The sequence below is a fragment of the Colobus angolensis genome, unplaced genomic scaffold (assembly GCF_000951035.1).
Source record: "Colobus angolensis palliatus isolate OR3802 unplaced genomic scaffold, Cang.pa_1.0 Scaffold328, whole genome shotgun sequence".
Taxonomy (NCBI): domain Eukaryota; kingdom Metazoa; phylum Chordata; class Mammalia; order Primates; family Cercopithecidae; genus Colobus; species Colobus angolensis.
In genome coordinates, this window is record NW_012116577.1 from 724,104 (window position 1) to 744,004 (window position 19,901).

The 19,901-nt window shown below is 38.6% G+C and overlaps 1 protein-coding gene across 2 annotated transcripts in view; it reads left to right on the top strand.

The window, feature by feature from the left end:
• The window catches only part of ARHGAP24 (Rho GTPase activating protein 24), a 539,142-nt gene that overhangs the window by 270,629 nt on the left and 248,612 nt on the right, over positions 1-19,901 (top strand). The window contains exon 4 of one of the 2 annotated variants that reach the window (XM_011951776.1): positions 10,338-10,343. The exons of the other annotated variant lie outside the window; for it this stretch is intronic. Within the exon in view, the coding sequence (XP_011807166.1) occupies positions 10,338-10,343 (6 nt within the window). The remainder of the gene's footprint in view (positions 1-10,337; positions 10,344-19,901) is intronic. 2 annotated transcript variants of the gene reach the window in all.

Here is a 19,901-nt window from a genome sequence, read left to right on the forward strand (position 1 = left end):
GTTTTAATCCTCGTAATAATTGCCCAATCAGAATCATCTGACCCAGTTGATGACTCCGTTTTTCTGGGTACACATTCTTCATTTGGCGTTTGGGACACTAACTTTCCTACTTTTCATCCTGCTCTACTGTCCCTGTGTCTTAGTCACTATTACTTGTTTCTCTTCTTCTCCCTTACCTCATCATGGCAGAGGGCCCTTGGACTCAGTCTTGGTCCTCTTTGTCCTGGAGCATTGCAATATTCTATTAGCTTGTCTTCAGACTCTAGTCTTTCCCCACTCTATTATCTCCCATTCACTGTAGCCAGAGTGACATTTTTAATAGACTTAATTTTTAGAGTAGTTTTAGGTTTATAAAGCATTACATTAAAAAGTACATAAAGCTCCCATATATAGTGATAATTTTTAATATTGAAGTCTGATCAAGTCACCTCCTATTTAAAAAAAGAAAAAATCTATCACAGTCTACAGAGCTATATCCTGTAACTACCCCCAATGTATTTCATTTTTCTCTCTTGCTCTCTGAACTCTCTACCACGTTGACTTTCTTTGAGTTTCTCAAATGTGCAATGCATCACACTAGCCACAGAACCTTTATATATGCTATTCCTTGTTTTTAGAATGGCTCCACCTCATCATTCTAAGATTCATAAGATAACTACTACTCATCTCTCAAATGGTATGTCAATTGCTGCTTCTTTAGAAAAGAAACTTGATCCTCCCTCACATTCAAAGGATGTCTTAACCCACTTTGAAGGCCCATGATCTGTACTTCTTGCCATTTTTCTTATATAAATAATGTCTGTCTCTCACTCAAGAATGTAAGTTCCATGAGAGCTAGACCTTGTTTTGCTCATCATCTTATGTGCACTGTACAGCAAATTGCCTGACATGTCATAACCATTTATAAATATTTGTTGAACAAAAGAAGGAAGGAAGGAAGGCAGGCAGACACAGGAAGTTAGTGTAATGTAGAAATGGGTAGCTTCTGGGGTTACTAATCGGAAGTCCTTGAGTGCTACACTGATTCCGAGATTCAATTCGAACTCAAACTTTGGTTAAGTTAATCAAACATTTAGTAAGAATCAGCAATGAGCAAGATACTATGTGCCAAATTTTTATCATCAAGAAACTATTGTTTATCATTCCAATAAACATCCTGTAGAGGTGGAATTCCATTGAACACTCTAGGAAATGCTGATCAAGCCCATTTTAGAAGCAATCGAGCACTTACAAAACTAGTAAGTAGGTAGAGGAGAAGAGATTTTTGTTTCTGCTGTATCTCTTGGGCAATTTCTCTAATTCTTGTGGCATCCACTTCCTCAACAGTTAAGTGAATGTTACACTGTGGAGCTAACAGATGGGACAATGTATGTGAATGTCTGTAAACTAGTGTCACCCAAATGAGGATGGTGATCTGTGTAAATTAGTATAAACTATCCCACTAGTCTACCATCATATGTGTCTAACTTGTTCTAAACTCACCTTTCTTTAAGGAAACCTCATTATTTCTAAAGTGTTCGAATTCAATGATATGTTTAGTAACATCTTCTCTATCATCTTTCCCCTACTTGATGTGTGAAATTCAATTGATGTGAAGGTACTAAATGGAAAAAAAAATGAGATGATCTGTGTGCTGGTGAAAAAATAATGTTTTGTTTGTTTGTTTGTTTGTTTGTTTGTTTTTTGCATGACAGTATAACCTTCCTTCTCTAAATGCTGGAAGTCCAGACCTGAGTCATAAGTGACCCCTTTCCCCAGTGCATATGAACTGGTGCCCAAATGAAAAATTCACTCATTCTGTTCAGCCCTTTGCTAACCTGTAGACTCTAGTGGATTTCATTTCTGCTTCCTTTGACATGAATATCTCCTGTACTTCCTGGAAGCCAGCAGTGGCATTTCATTAGCAGCCTGAAACACAAAGCCTCAAAACCATTGCTATACTACTGATGTGATGACTCTTAATGGGACTAATTATGCATGGGGAACTCTAGGCAGCAAACTGCTTGTGGGCTCAGTCTAATGGTCACTGACTTAATTACACAGAAGGAGCCAAGCACAATGGCTCAGTATCTTAATTGTGGCTGAAAATATCATCTCCATGCAAAGTGCAATATTGCCATGTTCTTGCTGCTCAAAATAATTGGGAGCAACAAGGAAATGATAATATTGCACTTTTTCAACTATTTGAACACTGGAGCTGTTACATTACTCACTTTCATGGCATTTGCAAATTTGCTCTTTCTTTCAGGTTACTTATTTGAAAATATGAAAAGGATAGAATCCTAACACCAACCCATAATGTAAATAAATTGTATTGAAAGGATCAATGTAAAGGGACTACAGTGAAAGGAAGGAAGCTGGCTCATATTTAGCAACATTCTACTTAGCTGTCTTTCCACTCTTCCGTATTCTCTTTGATTATATTAGTATTAAATTTTCTTGATTTTGTCAGTATAAGTAGGAATACCACTGTCATTCCTAGTGTGCTTGGTTTATGTAGGCTGGAGTACAGTGGTATGATCTCGGCTCACTGCAACCTCCACCTCCCAGGTTCAAGCGATTCTCATGCCTCAGCCTCCCGAGTAGCTGAGATTAAAGGTGCCTGCCACCATGCCTGGCTAATTTTTGTATTTCTAGTAGAGACGGAGTTTCACCATGTTGGCCAGGCTGGTCTTGAACTCTTGACCTCAGGTAATCCACCCACCTCAGCCTCCCAGAGTGCATCTATCTTTTTTATTATGGCCACCCTAGTGGATAGGAAGTGGTATCTCATTGTGGTTTATTTGCATTTCCCTAATGCTAATTAATATTGACTCTCTTTTCATGTGCCTTTGACCATTTGCATATATCTGCTTTGGAGAAATGTCTTTTCAAAACCTAGTTTTCATTTGGGTTTTTTTTTTTCTATTATTATTATTGTCAGGTTGTAAGAGTTCTTTATACAGTCTGGGTACAAACCTCTTGTCGGATATAAGACCTATGAATATTTTCTCTTATCCCGTGAGTTGTTCTTTTACTTTACTGATGGTGTCCTTGAACCACGGAAGTTTTTAATTTTGATAAAATCCAATGTATCTCTTTTGTCTTTGATCACCTTCTGTCATGTCTAAGCACGCTTTGCCTAAATCAAGATCATGAAGGTTTATCTCCATGTTTTCTTTTAAGAGTTTTATAATTTAGCTCTTACACTTATGTCTATTTTTCACCTTATGTTTTTGTGTATGGTATAAGAAAGGAATCTAACTTCATTTTTTGCATGTGGATTGTTTAGTTTTTCCAGCACTATGTGTTGAATAGTGTTTTTTTTTTCTCCCATTGGATTGTCTTGGTATCATTTTCATTTTTTAAATTATGAGATTTTCTCCCTCTGGTTGAGTCAGCTGCAGATGGCATAAGACCAGACATGTTTCTTAAAAAGTCTCATTCTTTAATTTTCAATAATTCTCTTGTCTGCCGCCTGCTGTCTATTTTAGCCGGAGGGAGGATCCCCAAGTTCTAGCCTGAGAACATCATGGATTGCCTTTTGATGTTATTAAAACCTTGAAAATAAAAGAAGCATTTAGAGACCATGCCACACCTGACTCCTCTGTTGACTGATTTTCTTGCCATGGCCTTGCCCCTTTCCTAGCTTCAGGCCAGGAGGACTGCTTGGGCTCCCTCACCCAGCTCTCTTCTTGCTTGCCTCCCTCTCCCCGTAGGCTTTGTAATTTGAGTCTAGTCAGAACTCTTCTATGCATTTCCATCTTCAGGTGGTCAATATGCATTTAACTGAACGAAAAGCTTCAGACTTGCCATAAGTCAGGGCATAATCCTTGCATCCTCTCTGTTTCTCACACTTGACATCCAGTCATCAACCAGTGGTGTTGATTCTGCTTCCAAAATATATCTCTGCTCAGTTTTCTTCTCTCTATCTCCTGTTTCTTCATTCTCATGCATACCAAATCATCTTTCCATCAGATTTCTGCACTTAATCCTTCTAGAGCCCATTTTCTTCCAAATTCCAGAAAGATCATTTTAAAATATGCTAACTGGTTGTGTAAAGCCTTCAAAAGCTTCCCATCACACTCTCCATATAGTGAAAACGCCAAGTTCAGTCTTATAGCCTACAGGATCCCATCCCTCATCGCCCTTTGCTCCCATGCTCCAGCCACACAGACTTGCCACACAGTTCACGAATGTCCGAAGATTTTTCAGATCGAAGGCCTTTCATGCATGCTGGACCCCCTCCTTATAGACTACATGCCTTTGGGTTTTGTTTTGTTTGTTTGTTTGCCTATTATCATTCAAACCTCTATTTAAATGCTTTCTTCCCAGAGGCAAACTTCTATTGAAAGTACCTACCCCCGATCTGGGATATTCTTTTTGTTGTTGTTGTTGTGTTTTTTTCTTTTTTGGGGGGTGGGGGTTGTTTGTTTGTTTGTTTATTTTTGAGATGGAGTCTTCCTCTGTCACCCAGACTGGAGTGCTGGAGTCCAGTGATCTCGGCTCATTGCAACCTCCCTATCCTGGCTTCAGGCAATTCTCCTGCCTTAGCCTCCTGAGTAGCTGGGATTATAGGTGCCCACCACCATGCCTTGCTAATTTTTGTATTTTTGGTAAAGACAGGGTTTCGCCATGTTGGCCAGGCTGCTCTCGAACTCCTGACCTCAAGTGATCTGCCTGCTTCCACCTCCCAAAGTGCTGGGATTATAGGGGGTGAGTCACCTCACCCAGCCGATGTTCTTTATTAGTCATCTTTTTCATATCTATTACAGAGCTTTCTATTCTGAATTTAATAGTTTGTTTAGCTGCCTTTTACCTGTTTTATTTACCATTTATTTACTGTGTGCCTGCTTGTGGTTGGCACTCAATAAAAATGAGTAAAATATGAGGACTATTATATTTCTTATCATCATTTCTCTTGTCCTTCTTTCCTTCATGTGAGTGGAAGATGATGTCCTTCTTTGCATATTTTTGTAACACATGGCTTATTTTACCATGAAACAAGCTCCTCCTTGCCATCATGCTCACTTCAGAGAATATTTAACAATATACTGTTGTCTTATAGATGCATCTCAATAGTCCTACACTATCCCAGAAACACAGATTCCCTGTGCTTAAAAGAGTAGTAATGAAAGCTAACTTTTTTGAGTATTCATTCTGTTCATTATTGTATTCTTTAATTTAACAGTGCTTGTATTATTTAATTTGATTTAACAATGCTATAAGTTAAGGACATTATTCTCTTCATTTTACAAAGAAATTGAAGCTTCAAGTTAAAGTAACTTGCCCTAGGTCACCGGCCAGTGAAATAGCAAACGCAGGGTCCCTTTCACATAACCATTTTGCTGTTCTTTCAGAAAAATCTAAAAAAGCACGACACTTAGAGGAGATTTTCCTCCCTTTGGCACCAGAGAGGTGGTTGTTTCCCATTAGGCACAAGAGAGAAGAAAAAGACAACAGAAAACAATATTAAGACCATCCTAGAGATGGGGCTAGAATGGCTTTTGCTGTTAGGAAAAGGATGGGAGGATCCTATAGATGGTGCTATCTTATTAAATTACCCAGAAGTAAAGAAAAGGGAGGGTTTTAAAAAAATAAATAAATAAACAGGGTTTTGGTTTTCATTTTCAGAAATATCTCTGAATACAAATCCTTTTACAGCAATATCATTATATGTGTTAAACTTCCAGCTCTCTGAGTATGACTTCTGCATTTTTATTTTTATTTTTAGATTCAGTTTTGTTCACTTGGGCATGTGTGTGGCTTGGGGACAGGCAGGAATGCCAAACAGCTGGTAGATGATGGCAACTGTGATGAGCAGAAGAACTCACTGCCTCAGTTACCTGAATGTGGGTCATTTTCTTTCCCTGGAGTTGGAGGGAGGGCAACAATGTTGAAACTGGCTGAAAGGTGAGAGAGAAACTGAATTTGTTTCAGGGCCTAGTGAAATTTTAGTGCATAATTTTATAAAATCACAGCTCCATTCCATGAATATAGGAGAGAAAAAGATTATTAGGCAAATAATTTTTTTACAGACACTGGTAATTTTTTTTCTTATTTCATGTTGTAGTTGCATGTTACTAGAGCATCTGACACCATTCTATGTTGTATGATTATGTAGTTCAAAGACCAAAACCAAATAAAAAGATCTACTCTTTAAAAACTCTCTTCTCCAATGAGGGGATTATGGAAAAAGTGACAGTGATTAAATGTCTATGTTCTATTTGCCAGAGTCGGGGAGGGAGTGGAAAGGCGGGCAGACTGGGATAGACCAGCCACAAAGGAGCTGGAACATTCACCCAGGCCAATTGCCATGTGACTTGTAGAAGGTCTGTGGGGAAGACACCATCTGCCGCTGTTTGGCAGGATTTGGCCACCAGGGCACAGAGTGAGCAATTGTCCTCAACCTCGGAGGCAGAGGCTGGCAGCTGGCCAAAAGTCCGCTTTCTGCCAGAAGAGATAGGCAGTCACTGGGCTGAGATATTGATGATGTCTCGCTCTTATCGTGCAACCTGGAGAGTGGGAGAAAATGAGGGAGCACAGAAGAGAGGAGAAGGAGGAGGAAAATAAGCAAAGGAATACTAATTAATTCAGCCTGTCTATCCAGCTAAGCTTGAGCTTGATTTTGCTCACTAGTTGAATGGAACATGCAACCTGAATTTCTGAATAACAGAATTAGCAAATTACTGTTTAAGTGTTTGAGAAAAAAAGTGAAAAGTGTGTGCACTATATGTATAGATGTATAGATTGATATAGATATATATTGAATTGGTTAATTGAATGTCTGCATCAGATAAGAAGGTGTTAGGTCAATTTTCACAATAATACCATGAAAATAGGTTATTTGATTAAATCAAATTAACAGATGTGGAAACTGAGGTTTGTGACAAGTTTCAATCCCTGATTTTTGTGACTCCAAAGTATGTGCTGTTATTTAATGTTTATGTGTTCTCTATTATGAATTATTTTCAAGTTTTTTTAAATATCACTAGCTAGCCTGTACATTTCTTAGGAGGCAAAAACAATTGTCTTAAATTTTGTTATATTTTAGTGCCATTTTGCACATAGGTTATAAGCAACAGATAATTTCTATAATCTTTAGCATATCGATTTAACTTGTTAAAATTTAGATATTTTGAAATTTCACACAGGACACCTAAATTATGTAAAATTTTATAAACCTCATGGTTTATAGGGGGCCTGGAGATGGAAGTTCTGAAACAATGTTGCCTTTATACAGAATTAGTGCATTATCAGGGATTCCAGATCTCAGTTAAAATTAGAGAATCTGAATCTCTAGGCAATGATAAATGTTTTTGAAATTCAGATTCATCAGAAAGAAATCAAAAGCAAAGGGAAGACAGTGTTGTCAAATTATCATATAATTCAGCTAAAAAAAAATCATGCACTGCCTTTAAGAAGATATTTAGGGGAATAAAAGAGGTCTGGGACCTTGGAAGTGAAACTGAGAGAAAGACAAAGGGACTTCAAATCAAGCATTTGAAAGAACCAATGAGGGGACCAGATGTGGTGACTCACTCCTGTAATCCCAGCACTTTGGGGAGCCAAGGTGAGATCCCATCTCAAAAAAAAAAAGGCTGAGCATGTTAGTTCCAGATGCTTGGGAGGATGAGGCAGGAGGATCACTTGAACCCAGAAGGCTGAACCAGCAGTGAGCCATGATTGTACCACTGTACTCTAGCCTAGGTGACAGAGCGAGATCCTGTCTCAAAAACAAAACAAAAGAAAACAAACAGAAAAGAAAGAGTCGATGAAACAAAACCCACAGAGAAGAGAAGCAGAACTGTTGTACAGGAGGAACAGTTCTCAAATCTTTTTTTTTTTTTTTCTTTTGCGATAAGACACACAGGCCAAATAAGACTGACTGCAAGTTAGCACAAGAGTGCAATGACTCTAATGTCATCCTGGCTCCCTCATTCAAGGAAACATGCCAAAACTTAAGTAAAAATAAACTTAAATCAACTTTAATTATAAATAAGCAAATCTCTTACAAATGACACTACTTTATCATTAATTAGCAACTATTAAGTTGTAGCATATAACAGATCAGTATGGTATCAAGACTGATAACTAACAGATTATTTAATTCCTAGCATCTTTTCAAGTTCTAAATCCCAAGATTTGCCTATGGTTGCTACTAAGAGCTACAGAATTGTTGTTTGGTAGGTGATTTTCATCCTCCATATTAAAAAAAAACCACACACACATTCTTTTTAAGGAATTCATCCACTTGTAGATGCATCTGTTTTCAGTGGTTCCAGTGTGTTTGTTTTGATTATCACATATAAATTCAGCTTTGTCCAAATATTTGTAGAAAAATATGGAAGCCATTTTCTAGTTGAAAAGTGCTTTTCATTTTGTAAGACCCCAGAGTACTTTACTTGTAATACCACAATTCAAACATATTTGGCATTAAGCTTCAATCCTGGAGAGGCAAGGAGTCTGGCTTATGTTCCTTGGAATGGTTATTTGCTTGATTTTGAATCCCATAGTCCCAGAATCTATGAATTTTTAGGATTCTGTTTTTAATCTCAGTCACATACTCACTCTACATGTGTGAGAAAGGTGTAAGACCCAAGTCACAAAATAAGTGAATAGAATTTCCTAAATGAGAGCAAATAATTAGTACTCTTGGAGCACAAATTCAAGGAAAATGGGTCTTTAGCATATTGATATTGGTTGTTACATGCTACCCCAGTATTTAAGGAGAGAGAGAAGACGCGTGCGTGCACACACACACACACACACACACACAGAGAGAGAGAGAGAGAGAGAGGTTGAGCTAGGAAGCAGATGACTGAACTCTCTCCTAAACCCTCCATCCTCCACCCTCCACATGTTAGAGGCAAACCAAGAAGTTACTTGTAGCTATGACAATCCTGACTGACAGAACTTGTAACAAAAGAGACTTGAATCATCTTTCATATTGGTTTGGGATATTTTTCATTATGTATTGCTGCTTTTTCAAATGGTTCTTTAGTCCTTTAAAAAGAGATCTTTCCCCATGCATGCCATTTGTTTAAGTCCTTATTTCAGAGAATTCTTAATAGGTTTTCCAATCATTAGAGGGAATTAGCCAGGTGGTACAGAATATCATATGCCCGCCTCCATTACACAGCTAGACAAGTCTAAATGTGCCCTCCGTTTTCAGAAGCCTTCTTTAATCCAGTCTCAATGCTCGCCACTATTAATTCCAAACAATTTTTAAATACGAGTGTGAGGTTAAAGCAAGGTGCTTTCATCCTTAAAGTGGTTGTCATTGTCAGATATCAGTAAATTTGTGCCCAGGAAAACGTGAAAAGTAGAGAAGCTTATAAATTTAACCAGTGACTGGGCATGATGACTCATGCCTATAATCCCAGTACTTCAAGAGGCCAAGGCAGAAGAATCACTTAAGACCAGGAATTTGAGACCAGCCTGGGCAAGATGACAAGAGACCCCAGTAAGTACTATATATATATATACACACACACACATATACTAGTTATATATATACACATATATAATATGTATATATATATAATATATAATGGTATATATACATATATGTATATATAATATAATCATGTGTGTATATATGTGTATGTATATGTATTATATAGTAGTATATGTATTATATATACATATATACATATGTGTATACATAATATATAGTAGTATCTATACATATACATATTTTATATATATATATGCTGGGCATGGTGCCGTGCGCCTGTGGTTCCCAGTTACTCAGGAGGCTGAGGCAAGAGGATCCCTTCCATCCAGGAGTTCAAGGCTGCAATGAGCTGTGCTCACACAACTGTACTCCACCCTGGGTGACAGAGTGAGACCTTATCTCTTAAAAAAAAAAAAAACCCGAAAAAGTACATCCGGTGTACCTGCTTTCATATTACACAGTATGAAAGACATAACAAGTGAATAAAACCTAGCCCTTGAACTTGTGAATAATCTCATAATAATCTAATTGGCTACAGAGTACCAAACTAAGTGTAATACATAGAAGAATGTTCTTCATGCTAAACAAAGTCCTGGAGAAGTTTGTTGGAGGGAAAATTTCTATCAGGTGGCAAGAATCTGTGTGTTTCCAAGTTCTGCAGATTATTCTAATGCCTAACCTGGCTCTGCAGTATGAGGCTAGGTACTATGATTCCAAAACCCAGTCCCTTCCCCTGTAGCCTGACAGTCCAGCTGGCTAAGAAAATAGGCATGTCAGCAATTGAACACATTTACTGTTAAAGGCAATTTGATGTAAGTTAAACTCAAGTCAGGGGTAGGTTTTTATTTGTATTGTTTTGTTCTCATATAATTCTATAGATTTCCTAGGGGTGGTGAAGGAGGAGGTAGCGAACACAGTAATAGAGATACCTGCTTTTTTCACTGTGTCCTTTTCCCAAGTAGGAAAGAAAGGGCATGCCCAGTTTCCAGGAATGGATAGGCAGGATTGGGAGTCTGCTTCCTTGTTAAGAATCATTCAGTGTTGCAAATATTAAAACTGTGCTATGCGGCCCTCTTTCTTCTGAGTATCCGACTGATTTTTCATGAGTTCTCATGCTCCTCATTTTCTATTTTTCTACAAACTTATCCATCCTGTAAGCCCAGCTCCTCTGCCAGCAAACCTCAAAATAACCAATGCCAAAATACGTAATTTCAAGAGAAGCATTTTTTTCTTATACTAGTTCTTGTATTTGTTATATTTCCTTTGTATAATTTCAATTTTTTTTTTTTTTTAACATTCATGTCATACCCTAACCTCTATTGTGATTTCCTTGGAGGCAGGGGCTGTATTTTGTGCCTCCATGCGTCTCTTAACCACATGCCTGCACAGGAGAGGCACTCAGGTTGTTTGATTGGCTTGTTTTTTTTGTTTTGTTTTGTTTTGTTTAGATGGAGTCTCGCACTGTCGCCCAGGCTGTAGTGCAGGGGTGCAATCTCGGCTCACTGCAACTTTCCCCTCCCAGGTTTGAGTAATTCTCCTTGCCTCAGCCGCCCAAGTAGCTGGGATTACAGGTGCCTGCCACCATGCCTGGCTAATTATTTTTCTATTTTTAGTAGAGACGAGGTTTCACTATGTTGACTAGGCTGGGCTTGTACTCCTGACCTTGTGATCTGCCCGCCTCGGCCTCCCAAAGTGCTGGGATTACAGGAGTGAGCCACCGCACCCAGCCTGATTGGCCTGTTTTAATGGGAAACCATTAATATAGGATTTCAGGGACCTTATTTGTATACAACTAAACCATGACTGGGACATCATTGCCAGTTAGTACAAATGCGTATGAGAGTAGCTGCTGCTTTCCTTCTTTTAAAACCATTATAAACAGTGCTAGAAACATTTTTTTCTACTTTTAAGGAAATGCCAGGAGCAACATGAGCAAAGCTCACTTTTAAAATAAGCTCTTTCATTTTTTGCTTTTTAAATCTCCTATCATCAGTTTATGTTTTGCTTATGTTTTAAAATGTGATCATATTAAAATATCTTTATAGAGTAGAAAGTATCTTGTATAGCTTTTGAAAAAAAATCCTTTATTGAGAGGTAATTTTGTTGGATATCTTTTGTATTCTCTTTAGCAAAAAAAAGCACCAAACACAAATAAAAACAAAATAGAACCACCTACAATATGGCATTAAAATAGCTGAAAAATTGAATATCTGTTATTTACCTTTAGATTCTCAAATAGAATAATTTGTAATTTTTTAAAATATATTTTAAAGTAATTAAGGACAGAACCTAAATCATTAGGACAGAATGTTCTATAAAAATGGTGCTGGGAGGCCGGGCATGGTGGCTCAAGCCTGTAATCCCACCACTTTGGGAGGCCGAGACGGGCGGATCACGATGTCAGGAGATCGAGACCATCCTGGCTAACAAGGTGAAACCCCGTCTCTACTAAAAAATACAAAAAAACTTGCCGGGCGAGATGGCGAGCGTCTGTAGTCCCAGCTACTCGGGAGGCTGAGTCAGGAGAATGGCGTAAACCCGGGAGGCGGAGCTTGCAGTGAGCCGAGATCCGGCCACTGCGCTCCAGCCTGGGCAACACAGCGAGACTCCATCTCAAAAAAAAAAAAAAAAAAATGGTGCTGTGAATAAGTAAAGAAGATTTGGAGGAGACGTTTTAAAATTTTGTGAATGACTTTAAAAATAAGAGCGATAAACCAGGTATCCTTTAAAACCAATTAGACTTTTAACCTAGCTGCTTATATCTATCTGTTCATGCCTAGATTATTTGGCTGTGTGGAAATAGTGTCTTAGTCTACAGATACAAAATACACAGCAATACTGCCCTCTACAGGTTCTCTGTAAGACAGGCACTTGTCTTCAAGTTTGCAAATGGCTAGTTTTAAATGAACCATAACCTAGAAGAGGAAAGACTTCAAGTGCTTTTGGCTTCGATGTCTTTAACAACAGTGAGCAACCTGGGCCATCCCCTACCTCTATGCATGTTGACCACCTACTCCAAACAAATTACACAATCGTCCTTGTTTCTCCGAGCATATGGTATTAACAGCTCTTAAAAGATTTTTACTCTGTGGGTCAGTAGAAATCCATAACTCCCTTTCTCATACATATGCCATCCTAGGGTTAAGAAAATATTCTGATAGGCCAGAAAGATAGTTAAATATACAAAATCTGGTGAATTTGTTCAAGATTGAAAGCAGCGATACTGCTTAATAGTCACATCTTTTATTTATAGTACAGAAAGTAATTGTAGATTAAACTCAGTTGTTCCTGCTAACAAAAACTTAAACTTAGAAACAATATATGATCCAGACAAAATTAATGGCCAAGTATTTGGATATTTAAATACAATGGGAATATTTTTAAATTGTAGATGTATGAGAGAGACAGTCAGAACCTGATATATGCTGTAATACATGCAAGCTTTGAAAAAGGATTTACATAAAAATTAAAACGCCAAGATTAAAAAATATGTTTTATCTCCCACGTATGATGCAGAAAGACAGTATTTCCTGTGTATAAGAGCAAAGTCAGAATGGGTTCAATCTCATTGTTGTTCCGTCCTGTGGAACTGTGGCAGGTGCTCAAAGAAAACTTGTCACAAAGCCTCAGGATCAGCCTGAACACTTTACTTGACAGTCTGTGACACAGTGTTTCTCTCCAGCTCTTGTCCTCATGTATCCTGGCACATCTGCATCATTCCTGTTTCTTGTCAGGCTGTCTCTCCTTCAACATGGCAGAATACAGTCACCAACAGCTCTAAAGATGTTATACCTCTAGTCACACAGACATATTGGATGGCTTTTTCTTAGCTCTTATGCCAAATTTCTGGGAACAGGACTCCAGCCCAACATGAAATTGAGCATGAAGTGCTCTATTGTGACTAATCAGCTATGGTATCAGGATAGGGACTTGCAGAAGACACATAGATCTAATATGTGGTCTTTTTGTCTTTGCTGAAGATAGATTCTAGGAGTTCCTTCAACTCCTGCTCTACAAGCAGTCACCACTTTACTAAGCTTTACATTCAAATGGTTGCTTTTTGGTTGTTGATTGGAATTCAGAAAACATTTCCTGTGCCAACTATGTTATTCCATATTGTTATGTCCTTGGAAGAGTCACTCCATTGCGAACAAAAAAAAAAAATTAAAAAGCTAGACTACTATGTGTCTGAAAAATTATTACCAGTTGATATAGAAGTCATGTAAACCACCCACCAAAGATTTTTCAGGACTGCTCTATTCTCGATCTTGTCAAATTGTGAAACTAGGCATTCTTCTTTATTGTTTGAAAACTATAACCCCCACAAACACAGTTTTTTGTTGTTGTTGTTGTTGTTTGTTTCGTTTTTTGAGATGGAGTTTCACTCTTGTTGCCCAGGCTGCAATGCAATGGTGCAATCTTGGCTCACTGCAACCACCCAGGTTCAAGCGATTCTCCTGCCTCCGCCCCCCGAGTAGCTGGGATTACAGGTATCTGCCACCATGCCTGGCTAGCTTTTTGTATTTTTAGTAGGGACAGGGTTTCCCCATGTTGGTCAGGCTAGTCTTGAACTCCTGACCTCAGGTGATTCACCTGCCTCGGCCTCCCAAAGTGCTGGGATTATAGGCGTGAGCTACCATGCCCGGCCTCCACAAATATAGTTTTAACCATAGGTTGTAGTGTTAGTTTTAAAGAATAGTGAGTTCAGAACTTCCTCTCTATGGTCTCAGCAGCAGCAGCAACCCTCTCTCTTAGTAATGTATCCATCCATGACTGCATGCAGACAGACATCCATCCACCTGCCCCTCACATACTGTACCTGGCACTGTTCTAGACTCTAGGCAGACACTGTTAAACATGATGAAATGTCAACTCTTCTGGAACTTACTTTTTGGTAGGAGAAAATTTTAAAATAAGCAAATACATAAATAACTGTCAGTTAATGTGTAAGTGTCAGTTAGTGGTAAGTGCTATGTTTTTCTTTGAGTAAAATAAATCAAGGGATTGTGATATGGAGTGATTTGGGAGTCTATTTGGATAGTGAGATCAGAGATTTCTAAACGCCTGTTCAGCAGCTATGGTTCTATAGCCAGGACAAAGGACTCCAGCAGGGAGCATTAGGAGCCCAGGAGATTGGGAGGGTCAATATGACTTATTATCTTGCCCCATGACAGATACTTCTTAATCCCAGAACGGCTCCATCTCACCCTTTTTCTAGAGCCCAGGGGATTAACATGGCTCTTTTCATTCCTTTTTTTTTTGAGACAGAGTCTCTCTCTGTGACCCAGGCTGGAGTGCAATGCACAATCTCGGCTCACTGCAGCCTCCGCCTCCCGTACTCAAGCAATTCTCTTGCCTCAGTCTCCCAAGTAGCTGGGATTACAGACATGCACCACTTCACCCAGCTAATGTTTGTATTTTTAGTAGAGACAGGATTTCACCATGTTGCCCAGGCTGATCTTAAACTCCTGACCTCAGGTGATCCACCCACCTCAGCCTCGCAAAGGGCTGGGATTACAGATGTGAGCCACTAGGTCCAACCCTTTTCATTCCTTTCTATCTTTAGTCATTGTTTCTTCCACTAAGAAATGTTCCTCTTCTCTGTTTCACTGCAGGGCAGAAGTCTCAGAGATCTCTCTTCTCTTCTTCACAGTTTTATTGTGGCTATCAGAGTGTTTTATTTGCCTATCATAATAATTATTAGAATACTATACAAAGAGTAAAAAAAAAAAAAAAATTAAATGCCACAAAAGGATACACATAAAAATGAGTTTTTCCTGAGTTACTGCCTTCAAATAATCAATCTCTGCCCAGATTTATAGACATACATATGTGTACAACTTATTTATGTGCTTATTTATAAATCAATATGATTCATATATATATATTCACTTGTCAATTTATAGAATATATTGTTCTTGTTATGTATCTTCTTTTTCATTTAATTGATTTTAGGTATCTTTTTATGTTGGCAAATATAATTTACTTATTCTTTTTAATAGCTGCATAGTATTCCATTGCATGGGTGCAAAATAATTAGATTTTTCAGTCCAGCTCTTAATAGGCATTTAGGCATTATGCAGTCTTTGTTATTAGAAAAAACCCTGCAATATCTTATAAATGTATGTTGACATGCTAGCTGACTCAAATATTATGAGTGTGTGTATTAAATTTATGTATTAGGATGACCATAAGAAATTCTGGGGTTTATAGGCCAAAATCAGTCAAAATTGGCAGTGTTATATGGTTTAACCTAAGATACATTGCCAAATTCCTTTCCGAAGCTCTCAGCCCAATTTTGTTTATTGGTTTGTTTTTAATTTCTAACAGCTGTTGAAACAGACAAGTAAATGTCTTGGATGCTAAGCTCTGCTGGATAAAATAAGAAAAGAGTATGGATTGTAAGCACTACCAAAGCATGGTTTCCTGTTAACTAAATCCACATTTCCCTTCAGGATTATTCCCAGGAAACTGCCTTCCCAATCCCTCAAGTTTTGGTGAAAGCACCATTAGAGGAATTAGGTAGTTGAATAGGGGAGAGGAAGAAATATGGACCTGGACTCCCAGTGGGCTCTAGAATGACATTAGGTAAGTCATTTAATCTCTCCAGTTTGATTCAAATAATGAATACAAATACTACCTTAAAAAATACATGAGACAATGCCTGTGGCACTGCCTAGCACAGTATTAAGCACTGAATTCTAGCTTGAATAAATCAAACTTCCCTCCCTCTCCCTTCCTCCCTTGCTGCTGTGCTCTGAATATTCAAACTATGGGGATGTGGCAAGGAAGAGTGTGCCACTCCTGGCCACATGCTTGTATAGCCATACAAGCATTAACATGCATCTGGAACCCATTTCTGCCCTGAAGATATAAGCACTGAGCCATTTCAGTCATCCAACAGGTGCTCACTCTGCCTTACAGGTGAGTGGTATGAGGAATGTCCTCAAAGTCTGGCATCTGGATAAGCCATGATTCAGGACCATTTGGTGTGTGCAGTTACTGGGGAGCCAGTGGATAAGTACAGCTTGTCTCAGTATTACCGTCTGCCACTTGCAAAACATTCTGTGCCCACCAGGAAGCATCACTTCCCTTTTTCAAACTCTTTACTCAGAACACGTCGCCAGAGAGAAACCCCCAGCTCCATGAAGCACACATTCTTGCCTCAGTGTTAGTTATCTTTGCAGAATGCCTTTGTGGTTATTTTCTTGTTGAATTAAAAAAAAAAAAAAGAAAACTCAAATGCTGTTCCATATTCTGATGTGGGTCTTAGTAAATGTTAATCAATCAGTATTAAATATTAAGGTACAGCACTCTTTTTACAAATGAGAAAAGCGACAATGTGCTTACATGTTTTGGAATAGTGCAGGGAGCACCACAGGAGCTGGAAAGAGACAGGCTTGAGTTTAAAACCTGACATTGGTACTTAATACCATCATTTCTGTCAGCAAATTGCTTCACTTCACTGACCATCAGATTTCCTTTCTGTAAAATTGCGCTCATAACACTCATTAAAAATGCTGGGTTGGATTTCTTGTGTGTTACAAGAGAAGATAGATGTAACGTACCTAACACCTTGCTTGGCACAAAGGAGGTCCTAAATAAATGTTAACATTAATTTACGATTCTCTATATTGATCTGGCACTAGAGATACTTACTTCTGAATACTACCAGAATTTCATTATTGTAGAGGATTTGTATTGCCAGGGATAAGGCAGTGAATATTTTCACAGCACTGATTAAAATATTCTTTTCAGGAGTAGGAAGTGAACTTTTATTCAGTTATCTGGTTGATGTTTAATTTGGGAAAAGTTTTTCGATGGATATAAGAGGATGTGAGAGTGAAGAGATAAGGTATCTTCTGACACCTTCTTGTGACTGGTGTAAAGAAAAGAAAGAATGTGTCTTTTTGAAGCTATTGTTATACTGATTAGAAAGCCCATTTGAGAATGAAAAATATAGATTTAAATTGTATGGAGATGTTCTAATGGTAGGAAGTCTGTAAGTTTATTTTTTTTCCTTTCTTCTATTTTTCTTCTTTTTCTGGGTTATGGGCATAGTAGACTTGGTACCATTAGAAATGTCACTACTTCCTTAGGACTTAAGCCTGTAAAGAGGAGGGAACTCAAATACATATATTTATAATTTTCAGACAGTTAGGTAGTCCTTCTGTAGGACCTTCATTTCAAAGCCTCATGTACACATCAAACTATAATAAGACCTGCCTTTACTTTGTTTGCTAAAAAGTCTCTCTCTTAACATCACCCTGGGGCTCAGGAACCGGTTTATTGATGTGCAGTATAATTCCAAAGCCCCCTGCTGACCAAGGGAATTTGAATTAAGACTAGGATAGTGGAAGCCCTTGGCTGGACTGGCTGTAATCCTACAGCAATAGTCAAACAACAAATTTATCTCTGGATATTCTCTGGGTATTATTGGAGCCCGTAGTAATCTTAACCATGTTTCAAAGCTGTTTTTTCATCTTTATTTTTGTTTTCTGACCAGAGTAGCACAGTTTCTGGTTTCTGAAGCCCAGTGTTTCTCTAGAGGCCAGATAATCTTTCTGAGCCTGGAATAAGTCAATTATAGCACATTTGGGCCAGCCTATCTCTGTCTTTACCAAAGTCTACTGTCATCCTGATTGGAACACTGAGGGATATACCAGACACTCACTAGAGGGCAGCAAGGGGTCAATGCAATCAATTCTTTTTTTTTTTTTTTTAATTATACTTCAAGTTCTCGGGTACATGTGCGCAACATGCAGGTTTGTTACATATGTATATGTGTGCTGTGTTGGTTTGCTGCAATCATTAACTTGTCATTTACATTAGGTATTTTTCCTAATGCCATCCCTCCCCACTCCCTCTCCCCCCACCCCACAACAAGCCCCAGTGTGTGATGTTTCCCGCCCTGTGTCCAAGTGATCTCATTGTTCAATTCCCACCTATAAGTGAGAACATGAGGTGTTTGGTTTTCTCTCCTTGTGATAGTTTGCTCAGAATGATGGTTTCCAGATTCATCCATGTCCCTACAAAGGACATGAACTCATCCTTTTTTATGTCTGCGTAGTATTCCATGGTGTATATGTGCCACATTTTCTTAATCCAGTCTATCATTGATGGACATTTGGGTTGGTTCCAAGTCTTTGCTATTGTGAATAGTGCTGCAATAAACATACGTGTGCATGTGTCTTTACAGCAGCATGATTTATAATCCTTTGGGTATATACCCAGTAGTGGGATGGCTGGGTCAAATGGTGTTTCTAGTTATAGATCCTTGAGGAATTGCCGCACTGTCTTCCACAATGGTTGAACTAGTTTACCGTCCCACCAACAGTGTAAAAGTGTTCCTATTTCTCCACATCCTCTCCAACACCTGTTGTTTCCTGACATTTTAATGATCACCATTCTAACTGGTGTGAGATGGTATCTCATTGCAGTTTTGATTTGCATGTCTCTGATGGCCAGTGATGATGAGCATTTTTTCATGTGTCTGTTGGCTAATGCAACCAATTCTTTAGGAACTTTCTGGGCTATATTATGTGCTTTGAAAGATAAAGGAAAAAAAAAAAAGCCTAATGGTTTTAAAAGTGTATTCCCTACTACTTCTGTCAAAAATACTATGGCATCAGTGATCTATGCATGTAAGTATGTGTGTTTCACCAAAACTGGAATAAAAGACAAATATAACCTCACTAGTACAATGAGAGGAGACTGTCAATGCTAAGGAATGTATCAGTTATCTTCCTGGAGATAGCCACGTACCTATAAGTGTCAGGGTCCTCAAAGGGAGCCTATCGTGTGTGCCCATGCGAGGAATCAAGTCACCTGTGAGTCGATGTTGAGAGAGAAGGCCTAAAGACCAGCAGTGAGAAATGAGGGATAGTGATGCAACCTCTCTAGTAAGCAGGGGTGACTTGTAGACAATAGATGGCAGGTAAGGAAGTGCTCAACTCCAGCTCATGAGGAGCTGAAGTCCCCCAGCTCCTTATAGATTTCATGTTTGCAGGGAAGACTATCACTCTCATTACCCTCTGATATTGTCTCCTAAGGAAATTTGGGCAAGGGTTGTGAGCATGTTGCTTTGTGGTTTTATGCTATGAGAGATGAGTCTGGCACCTCATTGCACACGGCACATTGGAGGAAGGAAAGTGGGAAGATGGACAAGGGGAAGGACTTTGTAAGACATCACAAGGAGGAACAACTTGTTGGAAGGTGGCAAGGACAAGATGAAGACAAAAGGGAAGAGTGGTTCAAATCATGCGCCACACAGTGAGCATCAAAGGCATAGAGACCAAAGTCTTTGGAAGAGGAGAACATTAAGAACTGTTAAGGAAAATTATGTGTGAGTCACTCCAGGACCATTCCAAGGAAAAGAGAGGCTTAGCGTTCAGAAGTTGATATAGTTTTGCTGATGAGATTTGAATATGAAAACTATATTATTTTTTTATTTTTATTTTTT